Genomic DNA, 17,399 nt, shown 5'->3' with positions numbered 1-17,399 from the left:
AAAAGCCCCCCGCAAATTAAAATTTTTTCTTCCAATAGAATAAACCAGTCTTTCACAGTATATTGAACTGTAAAAATATCCTACTGGGTACTTATAATTCTGATGTAGACAAAAGTCTTTCACACAAACTAGTGATGTATTAGATGTACTAACGTGCAGAATTTATCCAGATTTAATGAGCTCTGCTACCATGTTCTTTTCTGTCTTACTAAGATTCATATGTATGTCTAAGTTTGGGAACCATTGCACTAAAAGGAACCTAAAAGGATAATGGGAGTAAACTTGTGAAGTAGGTCAATAGGTTTCAAAATATTAGAAATGTATGGGAAACTTAAACATGTATCTTGTATGAAAATTAATTATATACATATTGCTTCTTTAATCAAAAATATTTTTCAAATTGCTTCATAAAATCTTTCTGATAAAGTGTAATAAGCTAATTGGATAGGCTATAATGAAATTAATTAGTAAAATTTCTATTGCAATTGTCTATCCATCAATCCTTTTTTTGTATGAAAGGATATGCAAATTTTAAAAATGTTTCTATCTAAAACATCACACTGTAGTGCTTATAGATCATATCATATCATATCCATTCCTACTAAATTGCTACCTGATATACAAAATAAAATTATACTTAGTTATTACTAGCATTACCTCTTAAAACATGCTCTTATGACTAAAACTATATTATGGAGAAGAATATTTTATAAATACCCAGTTTTCCTCTTAAACTACTTTAAATTCATTTTCGATATCTTTATAAATAGTGACATTATAAATAATAATCTTGCTTTCCCAATAAACATCTTTATGTCTCCTGACACCAAAGCCTTGGTATTTATTCTATGTGCGCCAGCATATATTTCCTTGTAACATTTGCTCCTCAGGTCGTTATTGTTTCCTTAAATGGAAGATTCAAAACCCAAACCCAAGACCTCCTGCAGGGTTTCAATAGAGCTATTCAATGTCTCACAAAAGCATGTGTCTGAGATAGGTTTACAGCTACCTTCTCATCTGCCAACTGCTGGAAACAGTGAGGACCCAATATGATTTGGAAACAAAAAAGAAAATAATCAGGGGTATACAAATTCTGTGAAAAAATTCATAAGAAGTGTTGCATTCTGAAACATTGCTTTTCACACATTGAATCCATGATTGTATTTTACTCAATCTGTAATTAAATAATGAGACATGTAGTCAAATTTTATGTTGGTCCAAGCAGTGAATTAGGATGATTATGATCAATCTTTGACAAAATGAGAATGATATAATCTATTTAAAAAAATAAAAATAAAGCACTAAAAATAAAAATTTTAAATAAGTAAATTATTGGGCCAGAGCGGTGGTACAGTCAGTATGGCATTTGCCTTGCATGTGGCTGACTCAGGACAGAACTCAGTTCAAGCCCCCAGCATCCCATATGGTCCCTCAAGTCAGGAGCAATTTCTGAGCACAATGCCAGGAGTGTCATCGAGTGTCATGAGCATCATTGAGCATGGCCCAAAAACCAAAAAAATAAATAAATAAAATAAAATAAGTAAATTAAAAACTTAAAGATTGGACTGGTAGAATGATCAACACTATCAGGTTAATTTACAATAGCATTAATATTTTGATGACATGCACTTATACATTCAATGAATGTTCATTGTTCAACTCAATCAGATATTTTTGCATAATTGCATTGAAATATGATTAATTTCACTGTCTGAAAATTGGAATCTACCTTGGAAGTGTCACCCTGACTCTACTAATATTCAAAACTACGTCTAATTTCTTATCCTATAAGCAGAACAAACTATATGTACTATTTTGATTTTCTAGAATGATTTCCTAACTACTTAGCAGTCAATATATAATTTTGGATTATGGATATTTTTATGGATAGTCTTTTTATTTTTGGTTTTGGGGACATACCTGGCAGTGTTCAGGGTTACTCCTACGCACTCAGAAATGATGCCTGGCAGGGTCACAGAACCATATGGGATGACAGGATCAAACCAGGGTCAGCTGTGTGCAAATTAAACACCTACCCCCTGTAATATCACTTTGGCCCCTATTGATAGTCAATATTTAATTATTAAGCATTTTCTTACTGAAGTCTTACTTTAATTTCTATAATCCAAAAATAATTTATAACACTAATTACTCATTTATTTAAATAAAAACTTCTGCTCCAAAAGAATAATTACTATATAAATTAAGTAACATATTTGCATCATAAGTTAGGTATATATATATTTTTATAACTTTTCAAACATTAATTTTCATTAGATCATAACTTTTAAAGAAAATCAGAAGGAATATGATGTGTTTATTATATATGTCATATATAATATTTTAGCTAAAAAGTTGATATACTTAAATATTTAAAATTTCATATAAAAATGTGTCCATGTAAATTATTGTCAGAAATTATTACTAGGTAATAGAAAGTGATATTTGTTTTATATTTATCTTTTATTTTCTGATTTTATGTTCTTCTATTTTAATTGAAGTAAAACTTACAACAATATTATTTCCGGTATTAACTAAAATTATAAGTATGTGTACAACATACAGTGATCAGCATAAAAATCTACTTATAAATTCTCATAATTTTTCTAATATGCAATACAATCATATTGCATCTAAACATTGCAGCATACTTCATATTTGAGGCATGTGTTTTGCAACTGGAAGTTTATACTCCATGATTATTATAATCAAATATTTTGAAGAAGTATTTCCTTATATGCTGTAAATATGCTGTCATAGGAGTGAGTTGACGATGTTAATTTGAAATAATAAAATAAAGACATACATATTAATTGACATATAAAATATAATTTAATGCTATCACCAAGAACATTTTAGGTAAGCATTGGTCCTTATTTTCAGAGAGAATTTATAAAGTTAAACATTGCATTAAAATATATATAAATTTTCTAATGTATACTCACATTTTTCTGTGGCTGAAATAGTAAAGTTATACCAGGCACTAAGCTCTCGATCTAGAGGGTGTGCTGTGATGATTGTGCCATTGTCATCAATACTGAACCTCCTAGTATCGGTAACAGAATACCTGTAAAAATGGACATCTATTAGTGCTATCAGATTCTTATGATAGCTTCAAAACATAAGACTATTTTGAGGCAATGACAAACTGTTGGATGCATCCTCCACAAAGCTCAGGTGATGCTGCCCAATTTAACAAAAAATAAATAAAAAGAATAAAGAGATGGTTTTATCTTTTAAGATTCTAGTCAGTAGAAATTTAAAAAATGACTTTAGATTCAAATCAACATATTCTAAATTAAAACAGACGTCTCATTTTCATTTCCCCAAAGGGACGTAAAATATGTGAATAACAAGGCTAAAATTAAATGTCAAAATACCATTTGTAAAAAGAAAAATCAAAATAAAGTGAACATTGTGGTGCACAATCATTTTTTTCTCTCAAAACAATGTAAAACATATTGATTCTCATAATGGTTTTAAACACCACACAACCAGTTGCTAAATATGTGCATCATATAATAGATAATGATTAGCATCTGAAAAATGTTTGTTTCTATTTGTTGAAACATCTTGGTCAGATTCAAACAAGTAGAGTCTATATCAACTGACTACCTCAACTGTAAGGCCAATTGATCTAATGAATTATTAGATATTGCATGGAAAGAAACCAGATAATAAAATTCCCTCCTGAACAAGTCTGGAAATAATCTCAAATTCTACATTGAAAGAAGCCTTTGAAGTACTCAGCATGGCTCAGCTGCCTGCAAATGATTAATAATAAAAATTAAAGGAGAGTAATAGCTTGGGTTCAGTGATAGTTTTGCATTGCCTGTGCATTCCTGAAGACTTTGATGAGACATCAATGAGCTTCACCATAATTATGTGGCAAAAGAGGAGAATATTTTAATCTTCAATTGACAGGTCTCTAAAAATATCATACTAATTTGTAGCTGGGTGTTCAGAGGAGAATTAAAATAGAAATCACAGAGAATTAGGAGTTAGTGGAGTTCAGTTTTGATTCTGCTAAAACATGTTGGTCCATGTTTCTAAGCAGTTTTTCTTCCACAGTTCCTGTGTTTGATTTGGGTGGACAAAGTAAATAGGGGTTCAACAATTCTCATTTCCCCTAACATCGTTAGAATAGATCCAGTTTCTGTAACAAATCAAATGACTGGCAATAAGTGAATGACTTCTAGAAACTTTGGAAGTACCTATTAGAAATTAGCAAAAGAAATCAATATTATAGTAAAAAATTTCAGGCTTCACTGGAAAAAACTAAAAGTTGATTTAGGTCATTTATTCTTTAGGAAACCTAGAAAACAATCATGTATTAGTGATAATGTAATACACGCATCATCCTCTTTCATCTCTTCTAGAAACAAAAACTGTTCCACTAAACTTTATTTGGAAAAGTAGAAGATAAGCATTAAAAAATGAATATTTCAGTAAGAGATGCTATTTTAATACCTATTTCATCCCACTTAGTCATAAGTATTACTGACAATTTTACTCATTAAAAATATTTTGTTGGGCAGAAGCAATAGCACAGCTGTAGGGCTTTTGCCTTGCATGTGGCCAATCCAGGACAGACCTTGGTTCGATACCCAGTGTCCTATATGGTCACCAAACCAGGAGTGATTTTTGAGTGCATAGCCAGGAGTAACCCCTGAGTGTCACAGAGTGTGGCCCAAAAAGTGAATTGGCAAGCTGGAGAGATACAAACAGGCCTTGCACAATGCTGACCTGGGTTCTATACCTGTCCCTCATATAAATTGCACCAGGAGTGCAGAGCAGGATTAAGCTCCTTGAATGTAGCCAGGTGTTCCACCAAACCACATCTGTATGGCCCTACAGAGATGTCTCAAGCTCAAAGACTTCCCTTTTAGCCTTGAACCCACACACCATGATGTTGATGCCCTAAATGGAACTAGAATAGTTGCATTGTGATATTTTTATATTTTTAATATTTTCCTGTAATATAATTTGTTCTAACTTGACAGGATCCACTATATTTCTCATATTTACACAAGTTTTTACAAGCTGATTTTAGATTTTAGTTCAAATCGGAAGTTTGATAAAATTTAATGAACGAGGGGCCAGAGTAATAGAACAGTGTTAGGGTGTTTGCCTTGCAAGCTGCCAACCCGGGACAGACATCCCATGTGGTCTCCTGAGCCTGCGAGGGCAATTTCTGAGCACAGAGCCAGGAGTAATCTCTGAGCACCATTGGTTGTGACACAAAAACCGAAAAAAAAAAAGGGGGGGGGTATATAAGGATTGAGTCATGAAGAGTATATGAAAAAGAGAAAGTTCTGTACAGCTGAAATCCAGACAAGATGTCGATAAGAATAAACTCTCTTTTTTGGGGGGGTTGGTTTCGATGCCACACATGGTGATGCTCAGGGATTACTCCTGGCTATGTGCTCAGAAATTGCTCCTGGCTTGGAGGACCATGTGGGATGTCAGGGGATCAAACTGCAGTTCATCCTAGGTTAGCGCATGCAAGACAGATGCCCTATAATTTGTGCCACCACTCTGGCACCAAAACAAAACTCTTATGGAAAAAAGCCTTCTGAATCTCCTCTAATTTTTGTGATACAAATTTCAGTCCTTTATTTCAATTCTGAGAATTGAATTAAGTGAATGGAATTAAGTCCCTTAAACTAGATTCCCTTATTTCTAGTTCTAGCTATTGTAATTTTCTCTTCAGTACTGAACTGCGAATTCTGTAGTCTTTTACCACACAGCTTCTTATTTTAACACAGGTCAAAATGTCTTATTCTCAAGCTTGTCTTCTCTTAATGAGTGTCAAGAATGTTTTGTTAGGCCAGTTTCTTTAACCATTGAACTCAATACATTTAAGTATAGAATGATCCAAAGTTCCAAAAAACACTAGATTATGATTACTTCTAAGGAAAGCTAAAATAAGTAGTATACTTTCTTTGAATCAAGAAGAATTTTCTCTGCCAAATGTTAATATATTTTCCTGCAAATAACAGTGCATTCTTAAGGACTGTACTTTCTTATTTTTTTCTAAATATATTACCACAAATTATAAAAGAAGAGACATTGTCTATTCGAATTCAAGTTAATTTCTTTAGCGTTAATTTAAAGTGAATTGTTTTCTTATACTTTTTCTCATTTTGCTTCCAAGAAGAAATAAATAATAAGGAAGTTGAGGATAAAGAGAGAGAGGAGAGACACAGGGAAAAAGAGAAAGTTTCAGAAATCAAATAGCATATTTCTGTATATTTTTATTTTAGTATTATATTTTTAGAATCTGTGTCAAAGAGTACCCCATGGGAAAAATTTTAATTTATATATATATATATATATATAAAAGCACACTCATTTAAAAATCACTTCTAGGTACTTGAGCACAGAAGGTAGGGTGTTTGCCTTGCATGCACCTGACTGCGTTCAATTCAAGGCATCTCATATATACATACAGATACATACATACAGATACAAACATACAGATACATATATGCCTTCATTTCTGAGGGCAGAGCCAGGAATAACCCCCAAGTTTAGCTAGGTGTGGTTTAAAATAATCATTTCTAAATGTAATAATGTCCATAAAAATTGTCATTCTTTGTATAGATGCACACCAAGTACTTCTAAAACTAACTTATTCAGTATACAGAAAACTATTTCAGCTAAAATATTTTTGGTAGAGAACAAGGCAAGCAACCACCAGAAATGATATTAGTAAAACACATATCTTCTGATGATGTTTTAGTATGAATCATGACCTTGTCTCATAAGTGAAATATTTTTACTTATAGAAAACATACAGCAATAATTACATATAATTTCTATCATTCCATGACATAATATTTTTGCCACAAAGCTCTTCAAAAAACAGGCAAAAGTAAATATCTTAATACATGATTATTTTTTAATTCTTGGGACTATTACCTGTGGAAAATGAGTAAGAAAATTTTGTGGAATGAAGCATTGAATAGATTATGATCCTCTATCTAAACAAGCCTATACATTTATTGTTATTATTTAATGGGTGGGAAATATTCAATTTTGACAAACATGTATTTTTAACTGGGCACTATTTTCATTTATACCTGTTTAAGTAGACTTCTTCTGTAAGAAAAAAACATTCTCAATTCCTTAAATGATATTTAAGCCAATTCCACTTTGAACAGATTTGTTTCTTCTCTCATGAGATATTCAATGGTATTTTTTAGCCACTTCCTCTTCACAATGACTGCAATGAATATTAACAAACTATGTCTATTTCTTGATAATTCTCCTTTTTATGGTAAGCAATAGTGAGACCTTATAGCTTCACTTGTTGCTCAGTACTCAATAAAGAACTGTGGTTACTCTGGACCTATCTGCTGGACTTCAAGTGTGCAATGGGAATTTCAAGATCACTTGCATATATTCATTTAATCCTACGTTCTCTTGTAGGTCATTCAAGGCAGTGAGAATTTCAAGCTCACTTGCAATCATTCAAGACACTCATTCTGTCAGGGTGTTGTACACCTACCCAATGGGAGATTTCTTTGCATCCGGATCTATGGCAGAAACCATGCCTACAGCTGACCCTAAGGGGCTTTCTTCGAAGATTTCAAAAATGTAGTATGAGAGCAGGAAAACGGGAGGTTCATCCTCGTCATTCACAAGCACCTTAATGATAGCCTTGGCTGCTTCTGTGTGATAAATCCTGAGCTTCTCAGAAACATGGGGGTTTCTGACTCTTGCTATGATTCTATAGTGGTTCTGAAGCTCATAATCTACTTTCTACAAAAAGAAAAAAGAAAAGAATAAAACAATAAATCCTTCACAAGAAGAAAGAACTTCAATTACTCAATGCTTTGCTTTAAGGGGAAATAGTTCTAGTATTTATTTATTTTTTAAATCTTAATTTAAACACCATAATTACAATATGATTGTAGTTGTATGATTTCAGTCATGTAAAGAACACTGAAGTAGAAAGCCTGTCTTGAGTACAGGTGTGGGTGGGGTGGGGAGGAGGGAGATTTGGGATTGAGATGTGGGAATGTTGCACTAGTTCTAGTATTTTAATGAAGTATGAGTTACTTCACTGTCAGATTTTTAATACTCAGGCACATAACATCATCTGGTATTATCATGAAGCATCTACTTGGCACATTCTTTTGGTGCTTTCTTTTAAGATACGAGGACAGTTAATAAGACATTGCCTTTTGGTTGATATAGACCATTCTTGGTAGATGTTTCACATAGAATTGTTAATTTTCTGTTATTTAATTATTTTATTGTGTTCATCATTAATAATGTAAGAATAACCTTCCTTTTCTGTTCAACTGTTTGAGTGCAGAGTCTGAATGGATGAAGCATTAAGGTCATGCCCAACAGCACAGCGTATAGTTATGGTGAACCTCAAGATCTATTAGGTGCAGACTCCCTAACGAGAAACAATGATTCCACAAGTAATTTGAGATGCTTTATAGTAATTCTTTCATTTCTAAATCTCCCTCCCAATGATAAATGATCAGTCCTCATTTCGATTGCTTAATATTGTAAAAACGAACTGGCTACACAAAATAATGTAATTCTGATTAGGTTTGCACTTCTTTTTCAAAGCAAACACTGTAAGATATTTACCTTCTTTAATTGAACAAGTCCCTCTTGGGTCTCATTATTAGTAACGATGCCAAATGTTTGGGAATCATCTTCAACACTGTACTCCATTTCTGCATTCTCTCCTATGTCGTTATCATATGCTGTGATTTTTCCTATGTACGTGCCAATGGGTGCCAATTCAGAGACAGTCAGGCGGTAAAAAGCTTTGAAAGAGTCAAGATATTTTGCAAAAGTAAACAAAATAAGTAGTATTTAATTATAGAACTGTTTTATTTGTGGGTTGCAGTGAATCCCATTTCACAATCCTTAGGTCCTTTTTTCCTCAGTCTCTAAAATTAACCTGAATATGTTACAAAGGAATGCACAGATTAAAAATAACTGGGGAGTGATGCAATATTTTGGGAAGGAAGCAATTGGTGGCGCTATCTTTTCAGGAGCTTGTTTCTCCAGAGAGATTGGATAGTGGGCAGTACTTGCCTTATGTGTGACCATAAAAATGTGGCTTTTATTCCTGCAACACATAAGGTCTCCCAAGCCAACCAAGGGTGATTTATGAGGGTAGAAGCAGAAATAAACCCAGAATATTGCTAGTGCTGCCCACAAATAAAAATATTAATGATTAAATTAATTAATTAAATTTCACTGAAAAACTAACATTGATTTTTTTTTGCTTTTTTTATAAAGTTAAAAAATTCTCCACTCTTAGAATGAACAAGGATCCATGTAATTCCTTAAAGTCAATCGATATAATGTGAACTTGAGAAAAGCAGGAAGTGCCTGTCCTAGAACAAAACTATAGTGAAAATTTAAGTTGAATTCTACTTACTTTCTTTAAATATCGGTTTATTGTCATTCACATCGGAAAGCTTAATTAAGACACTGGTTGTTCCTGAGAGTGCTCCAGGCTGGCCAAGCATATCTTTGGCTTGAATAAGAACCAAATACTCATCTTGAAGTTCTCTATCCATCTCAGAAGATATTCTTATGATTCCTTTAACAAAGAGCCAAATTTCAAATTACTTTATTATTAATCACACCATCTCTCTAGTTGGTTAGTTTTCTTTTTAATTTTATTTCATTAAACTAGTTCTTTTTAACTAACACATGTTGGAATAGTTCAATACATAGGAACCAAAGTGATAGCACAGTGGTAAGATATTTGCCTTGCATGAGGCAGACCTGGGACGGATCCACTTTCTATCCCCAGCATCCCCTATGGTTCCCTGAGCCTGCCAGGAGTGACTTCTGAATGCAGAGCCAGGAGTAACCCCTGAGAGCCTTCAGGTGTTGCCCTCAAACAAACAAACAAAAAACAAACATAGATGATACCTTAGAGAAAAATCAAAATATAAAAATCACCTCAGATTAGAATTTAGGGTATTCAAAATGATTAGATATTGCACCTTATTAACAATAATAAACATGTATTTCCTTTGAGAACTATTTCAGTTCTGCAGGGTAGTTTCATAGTTATAAGGTCATTTTTCAGTTTATCTTTGGAAAATATGACTCTTAAATGCAGTAATCAGAGATCTCACTTTTTGTTTTGAACAAAATTATCAACATTTATTAATGAAAGTATTTTCTTAATTCTTAAGTATTCAGTAGATTCTTACAGAAAAATTCCTTATTATTTCCAATTAAAAGTTTTAAATGAACCCAAAACAAGCAATGTTAGAGATATCAAAACATTAAATAAAAATATGTAAAATCTAGAACTACATTGTTTAAATTTCTCTCCTGTCACTTTCTATCACTTTTGCCTGCTTAACTCAGGCAAATCAGATTTATTCTTGTGGTATGCAGATGTATCTCACTGTGGTTTTAATTTGCAGTTCCAGGATGACTGATGAGTTTTAAGATGTTTACGTGATATTTGTGAGTCAACTGCTTGTGAATATCTTTCCTTCTCATTTTTAAATTGCATATATAACTTCTAAAAACTTTGTTTTGAAGAATCCCTATATTGTTAGATGTTACAAGCCCAACTCATTTGTGGTATGGTTGTGGAAATATTTAAACTCTCAAACTTATAAATATGAACTGAGACATTTAAAATAATTCTGTATTGCAAAATATTTTACGTAATTTACTAATATATAAAAGTTCTCATTGTTTGAAAGTAGAGACTGTTTTTATTAACATGTGTCTACTTTGAAAAGTTGATTTTTGACTTTGCTAGATTCAGAAATACCTGTTGTTGGTTCAATGGAGAAATATGGTTGACCTTGCAGTAAGCTGTACAGGAGCCGAGCATGGTTGCCAGTGGATGGGTCATCAGCATCACTTGCTGTTACTCGAATAACAAATGTTCCTGAGGAGAAAAATGTAACAAGAGAATGGTAAGAATGGTCTTTTTACTGGACAGTGAATTCAGAGATATAAGATTCACCTTCCCTAAGTGAGCATATCGATCATGAGTCCATCTCGTGGCCTAAACCTATTATGCATTGTTCTCTGTGAACAAGAGAATATATTCTCACATTAATGAGGTCTAATTACATTGATGAAGAACTCTGTTGTAATCAAAATTATAACTGCACATTAAATTTATAATTTGGTTTATAAAAATTAAAAATAATCATTTAGATGATATTGTGGGGCCACTTGCAGAGTCATTCGTGGAGTCATAAAAATCCAGGCATCAAACTCAGGGATTTACATACGGATCTCACCCTACACACAACATATCTATCTTTGTATAATAAGAACTTCTCTCTATATATAGAATATTATGAAATTTATCATAACAAGTTGTCCAGATCCTTCAGAAAAAAAGTTATTGTTAAATAAAAGAAATATTGGAAACTTGACTTTACAGTCATTTGTCGGGACCTGATGGATGGTACAGAAAGAAAACTACTTGTCTAGCTTGTGGCCAGCCAATCATGATTCAAATACCAGCATCACCCTGTGTCCCTTGAAAATTTTTTAGGAATAACTCCTGAGTTTCTCTAGTGTGGTCTACAGCCCAGTATTCATATTGTAAAACATACCTTAAAAATTATAATGTTGAGAGACATAAGAGACAGTAAAGCAAGTAAGGAGCCCTTTTGTATATGGAAGACATGGGTTTGATCCCTAGAATTCCATATAGTTCTCTGAGCCTGAAAAAGTTGTTTCTGAGCATGGAATCAGGAGTAACCCCTATGCAAGGCCATGTATGATGCCAAAAATTAAATGTTGATAAAATAATAATATTATTGAAATTAACTTAAAATAATATTGAATTTATTTTATTGCGTCAAGCTATTTTACTCTTAAATTCCCTTTAATCACATGTAATTACATCAAAAAAGATTTTAAAGAAAAGAAACTGAGAAGTATTTTTATTATCTTTTAGTAATAATACAAATTGTAAAGCTAAGCATACATTTCAAGTTATTTATAATTTAAAATATTTCTTAGAAAATATGAAGCTTTTACATTTTATTTGGAGTTAACTTAAAAAGTCTTGTAGCAATTAACATTTCTTTAAATTGCCTTCTTTCTCTGTTAATAAGACAGCAACAGACATCACAAAAATCAAATTGTTCTAAGAGATCTTTTCAGCTATAATCTAACAATTGAGACATTCATTGAAAATTTTAGTCTTTATTAATAAAATTATATAAATAATCATATAACATTATTTTACTTTAGTAATAAAATTAATTTCAAAGTTTTATGAACATATATTTTAATGTGATACTTTATTATTTCTTTGTTACTTAACACTTGTTTTAAGTTACACACTCACCCAGCATGTAGAGACTTGGAGATGTTTTGAACGACCTACTTATGGTTTGAGACAACAAAGATGACTCCTGATGGCATCAGTGACAGAATGTAGAAAAAAAAGACAGTATGGGATCTCATTGGTGGAAGCTTAGACAGCTGAAATCATGAGAGCAGAACAGACTCAGGGTGACAGGTGCTAGGGTTCAGTGGGTAGTCAAGAGGGCTACCTCAAAGAGAAAAAAGTGATATGTGCTGGAGAGAAAAATGCCTCGCAAAATGCTTATTATAAAAAAATATTGTATTATATTCCTGGAGTTGCTTGCTAAGAGGTGGGACTTTCCAAATTGTCACTGCAAACACAAGTGACAACTACATTAATAACAAATATGTTTCTGTGGCAATGAATGTAATCCAAAAAATCAAATAAAAAGATATAAAATGTAAACAGGATTACATGTTAGTAAAAAAAGAGAAAATCTGCCTATCTAAAATATGTATTTGGTAAAGGGATAATTTTCATAGGAGCTACTCAGTAAGGAGTGAAGGTTGCTTTGAAAAAGGCCTTTGGTATTTGTTTGGTTTTCTTTGTTTGATAGGATCTATTAAAGGTAATGTCTGTATACTTATGTGGCTCATTTATAATATTTCCTTTTTTTTTTTTTTTGGTTTTTGGGTCAAACCCTGTGGGGTTCAGTGGTTATTTCTGACTCTGCGGTCAGAAATCACTCTTGATAGACTCCAGGGACAATATGGAATGTCGGGGATCAAAGTTGGGTCTGACCCAGATCAAAATCATGCAAGTCAAATGCCCTACCTCTGTGCTATTGCTATGGACCCTATAATGTTTACTTTTATGGGGAAATGCACTTTGAATTTTTAATCATAACCTAAAAGTAAATATTTGGAATAAAAAAAATTTACAGCAGTAAGTTAGGTAGAGAGCCATTGGAAGGGATTACTGTTGGGGAGGAGGTAAAGATCCATTGGAAGGGATTACTGTTGGGGAGGTCTAAAAGATTTGTCCAACTGACTCCTTATTAAATAGTGATTACTTAATTGACAATTAAACAATGATGATATGTGTTGTCAAATAGAGAAGAAAAAAATAAATACTTTTGAACTAAAGATTTTTTTTAATTATTTTTTTGAACTAAAGATTTTAACATCTGAATCCAAAGTGAAATTTCACTGGGTAAAACAGTTGCCTTTTATGCAACCAACTAGGGCACAAGCCTTGGCATGTCATTTTGATCTGTCAATCTATGTCAAGAATGGGATGACCTCTGAGTTTGAGGATACAGGAGTAAGTCCTCAGCTCTGACAGGTGTGGCCCCAAAACATAACTAACAAAGAATGCAATTAGAGTTTTAATAAAATTGCTGACAACTAGTAAATGAAGCCACATTAAGATTAATAAGGCATTTTAAAAACATTAATAGAAATCAAAATTTTTGAGAATTTTGATATATTTTCTCAAAAATAGTTAAGAAACAATATCAATTTACTATCAGTGCTGCTTTTCCCCTTGTTCTCAACAAACCGCTAAGGTCAGATCAGGAAAGCAATAGCAGACATCAGTGATGGTGAGGATAGTATTTGAAGCAAGTAGATGAGGACTTCTGGGTCAGGTAGGTTATGGCTATTTAAGAGATAATAAAAGCTAGATATAGTTGTGAGTAGTTGTCTAGTCTCAAGCCCTGATGCTAGACTCAGCAGGAAGGACTTTGAGATACTAACAGTGAGCTTTTTTGGACATATTGAATCACAGCCATCATCCAGAGGAGCTTAGCGAGGTACTACTCAGAGAAGGGCAAAATCTTGCCACACAGAAAATGCTTCAAGAGAAACAAAAAGCCATGAGAAGAATATGGAAAAGGCCATTAAGAATCTGAGGGTCTTGTCATTGACAATACACTCACAACAGATTCTTACCTCACAGAAAGCCCTAGTCAGGAATAATTTGGGACAAGCTTATTACAAAACCAAAGTAATTATTTAAACCAAAGGCCATAGTAATTATTTTAAAAACATGAATCATATTGAGAAGATAAAGAACATTTACTTTATACCAAAACATACATTTACTAAAATATGTCAATGAAATGTGTAACAAATGATAATAAATAAAATGTCCAGTCATTTCTGAACAAGTGCTACTGAAGACCTCTTAATCAAAACCACAAAAAAATTAATAATAAAAGGGGATTTTAGTATTGGACTTTGTAAGTCTTCTACACATATGATAATGTAATATTATAACCCTCAAATTCTCAAATTTAGTATTGTAAACCAATGATTAAATCTATCAGAATGGATGGAAAGGACAAAATTATTTTATAAATTTAGCAAATGAGTCCTTAGAAATAATAATGAGTCAGGGATCACATGTTAATAGAGCATGTAGGGCACTTTCCTTTTATGTTGATAGCCAGGTTAAATACCCAGTATTCCATATGGAGCCCCAATCCCACCAGGAGTGATTCTTGCACAAAGAGCCAGGAGAAAGTCATGAGCATTATCAAGTGTGGCCCAAAATCAAAAAGATACATTTCAACAAGTAAAATCTTACTATCAATGCTATCTTAATAAAACTTTTATAACTAATTTGATAAATTTAATGACTAATTTTAATAACTGAAATCCATAAACAATTTGAAAAGTGGATCATAAAACATAGTGGAATTAAGCCAAGATAGTTCTGATGAACAGGACTGTCTGGAGTATAGCATTGATAGAAAGCAATACAACTACAATGAAATGGAATAATAATATTGTCCTCTGGAGAAACAAAGATAAAATTGATGAAATCAGGAGAGATTCTAAAACACTATATTACATCTCCATTTCCTTCAGTCTAGCAGTACTGGGAAATGGATAACTTTTGCATAAATAATAAATAATGTAGTGACATTGGATAGTTTCATCCATTTATGTATGTATTTATCATTTGTTAGCTATGCATGTAGAATTTAATTTGTTTTATCCTTGAAATCAAAACATATTTTCAGGCATAAAGGTAAGTTTAAAATAAGTAGGTATAGTAAAAAAGTTACTGACATTAAAATTAAAAAAGTTACTGATATTAATATAAGACTTTAAATAGTAACTTTTTGTTTTTTGGTTTTTGGGTCACTCCCAGCAGCGCTCAGGAGTTACTCCTGGCTCTGCTCAGAAATCGCTCCTGGCAGGCTTGGGGGATCATATGGGATGCCAGGATTCAAACCACCATCCTTCTACATGCAATGTAAATGCCCTACCTCCATGCAATCTCTATGGCCCCAAATAGTAAATTTTTTAAAAATATTTGTTTAAACCTGTTCCCATCAATTATTTATTTAATTATTTATTTTTGTAGAATTTGATTAGGTTTGCCGCATATTATTATCGCAACTGCTTTTTCATGACCTGGTGAAGGACTTAAGATATTTGTAATAAATACTTCTTGGATGGGTTCTGCCATAATTCGCTTTGCTTTTTAACATCAACTAAGTTTATGCCAAATGTGTCTTTTAGATGAGTTTATTCTGTAGTTCAAGCTAATAGCCACTAAATGAAAGGGAAGATTATATTTTGATATTTGATATTTGTTGATAGGCATTTCAAAGGACATACAATTAATGCTAAGCTTTTGTACTGTGATGTTTTAGAATGGGGAATCACTATTTCAACTATTCAATCACTATTTTAAATTCTGCACTTTCACCATTTGTTCATCAACCCCTATCTGTGTTGTCTGAGGATTTTACAACTCCTAGTCCTTCAGTCATCTCCAGACCTGTCCAAGCCTATCTCTGATTCCTTGCCTAGTAAGTCTTAAGTTTTCTGAGAACACATGATGCATTTGCAGTCACAGTGCTAAAAGGGAAAAAAAAAGTAATGTTTAATTTTAGCCCCACTTAAGATCTTTTGTCTGAAAACAATGCCAATTCACAAATAAAGGCAGTCTCTAAAACTCACCATACTGCTAAGCAAGATAATGCTGTTATTTGTCTTTTTGTTATTTTTACTTGTTATTGGTTTTTTTTTTCTCCTTTGGATGGTATAGTTATAGGTAACTTGGTTCAAATCAGTTTATCAAAATCTACATCGAAAGTAGATATTTAAGTATAGTAATTGGTAGATGGCTTCATCAAACCACAATAATATTTAATACAAGTAAAACATTTTTCCAAAATGTACACTGGTTTATTAGTATGTGTCAAGGTGGAAAATTTAGGAGAAACATTAATACTAATAATCCTATAAAATGTCAGCATTGAGAAAAAAGAGGAGGATGTATAACAAGGAAATATACATATTATGTACAACTTTATATTGATATTGACAAAAATAAATATAGATATGTTAAACATTGCTAATTGGTTTTTCAAATAGTGAAAGAGGCTTTAGAAGAAAGCCAGTGACAGAATGCTTGAGTGAACAATAGGTATATTCTTTTCTTCTTTATAATAAACAACATTTCTGAGAATAGCAGCCACTGTTTTGTTCACCTTTTCCAACTCTATGATGGCATGAAAACGTGCTCAATCATATTAGTGTTATTCCACATAAAGTTCAAATCCTGATCTGCATCCTCAAAGAAGACAATGAATCATACTGAGGTAATAAAAATGCACCCAGAGTTTTGATCCATAAATATATTTGTGGTCAGGAAATGTTGTATAGAGTAATATTTTATGATTCCATTTGATACTATGACATAATACGTATATGACATACATTATCATCCTATTGTGGGTTCCTTCCAGTCAAGCAAATTAACCAAATGTGCTCCTCTTTTCTATCTAATACCAGTATCATTTACTCTCAATTACCATTCTCTTACAATTCACTGATTAAATCAAAACATTAATATGTTACTCGGTTTGCTATAAACCAATGCAATAGTCTATCTAAATATGACCACTCTCTTAATAGTTTGAAATCCATGGTCCTGTTACATACTATGATTTTTCTGAAGTTATATATTTTTTATAATTTCTTAACTAACTCTATATCAAGTATCGATGATGTCTAACATTTCAGTTCTTAATAAACAACAGTAAATAGCAAACAAATTGTTATTTCTTTCTATCCAGTGCCTCACA

The 17,399-nt window shown here is 32.4% G+C and overlaps 1 protein-coding gene across 1 annotated transcript in view; it reads right to left on the bottom strand.

Annotated features, from left to right (window-relative positions):
* Nucleotides 1-17,399, bottom strand: part of CDH19 (cadherin 19) — a 64,548-nt gene that overhangs the window by 24,275 nt on the left and 22,874 nt on the right. The window contains exons 4-8 of the mRNA XM_049782178.1: nt 10,787-10,906; nt 9,419-9,583; nt 8,614-8,795; nt 7,514-7,767; nt 2,946-3,067 (exon numbers count right to left, since the gene is read on the bottom strand). Coding sequence (XP_049638135.1) covers nt 2,946-3,067; nt 7,514-7,767; nt 8,614-8,795; nt 9,419-9,583; nt 10,787-10,906 — 843 coding nt within the window. The remainder of the gene's footprint in view (nt 1-2,945; nt 3,068-7,513; nt 7,768-8,613; nt 8,796-9,418; nt 9,584-10,786; nt 10,907-17,399) is intronic.

Source organism: Suncus etruscus, chromosome 10 (genome assembly GCF_024139225.1).
Source record: "Suncus etruscus isolate mSunEtr1 chromosome 10, mSunEtr1.pri.cur, whole genome shotgun sequence".
Taxonomy (NCBI): Eukaryota; Metazoa; Chordata; class Mammalia; order Eulipotyphla; family Soricidae; genus Suncus; species Suncus etruscus.
Note: the sequence above shows the minus strand (reverse complement) of the source record. Positions and strands in the feature narration are given on the sequence as shown.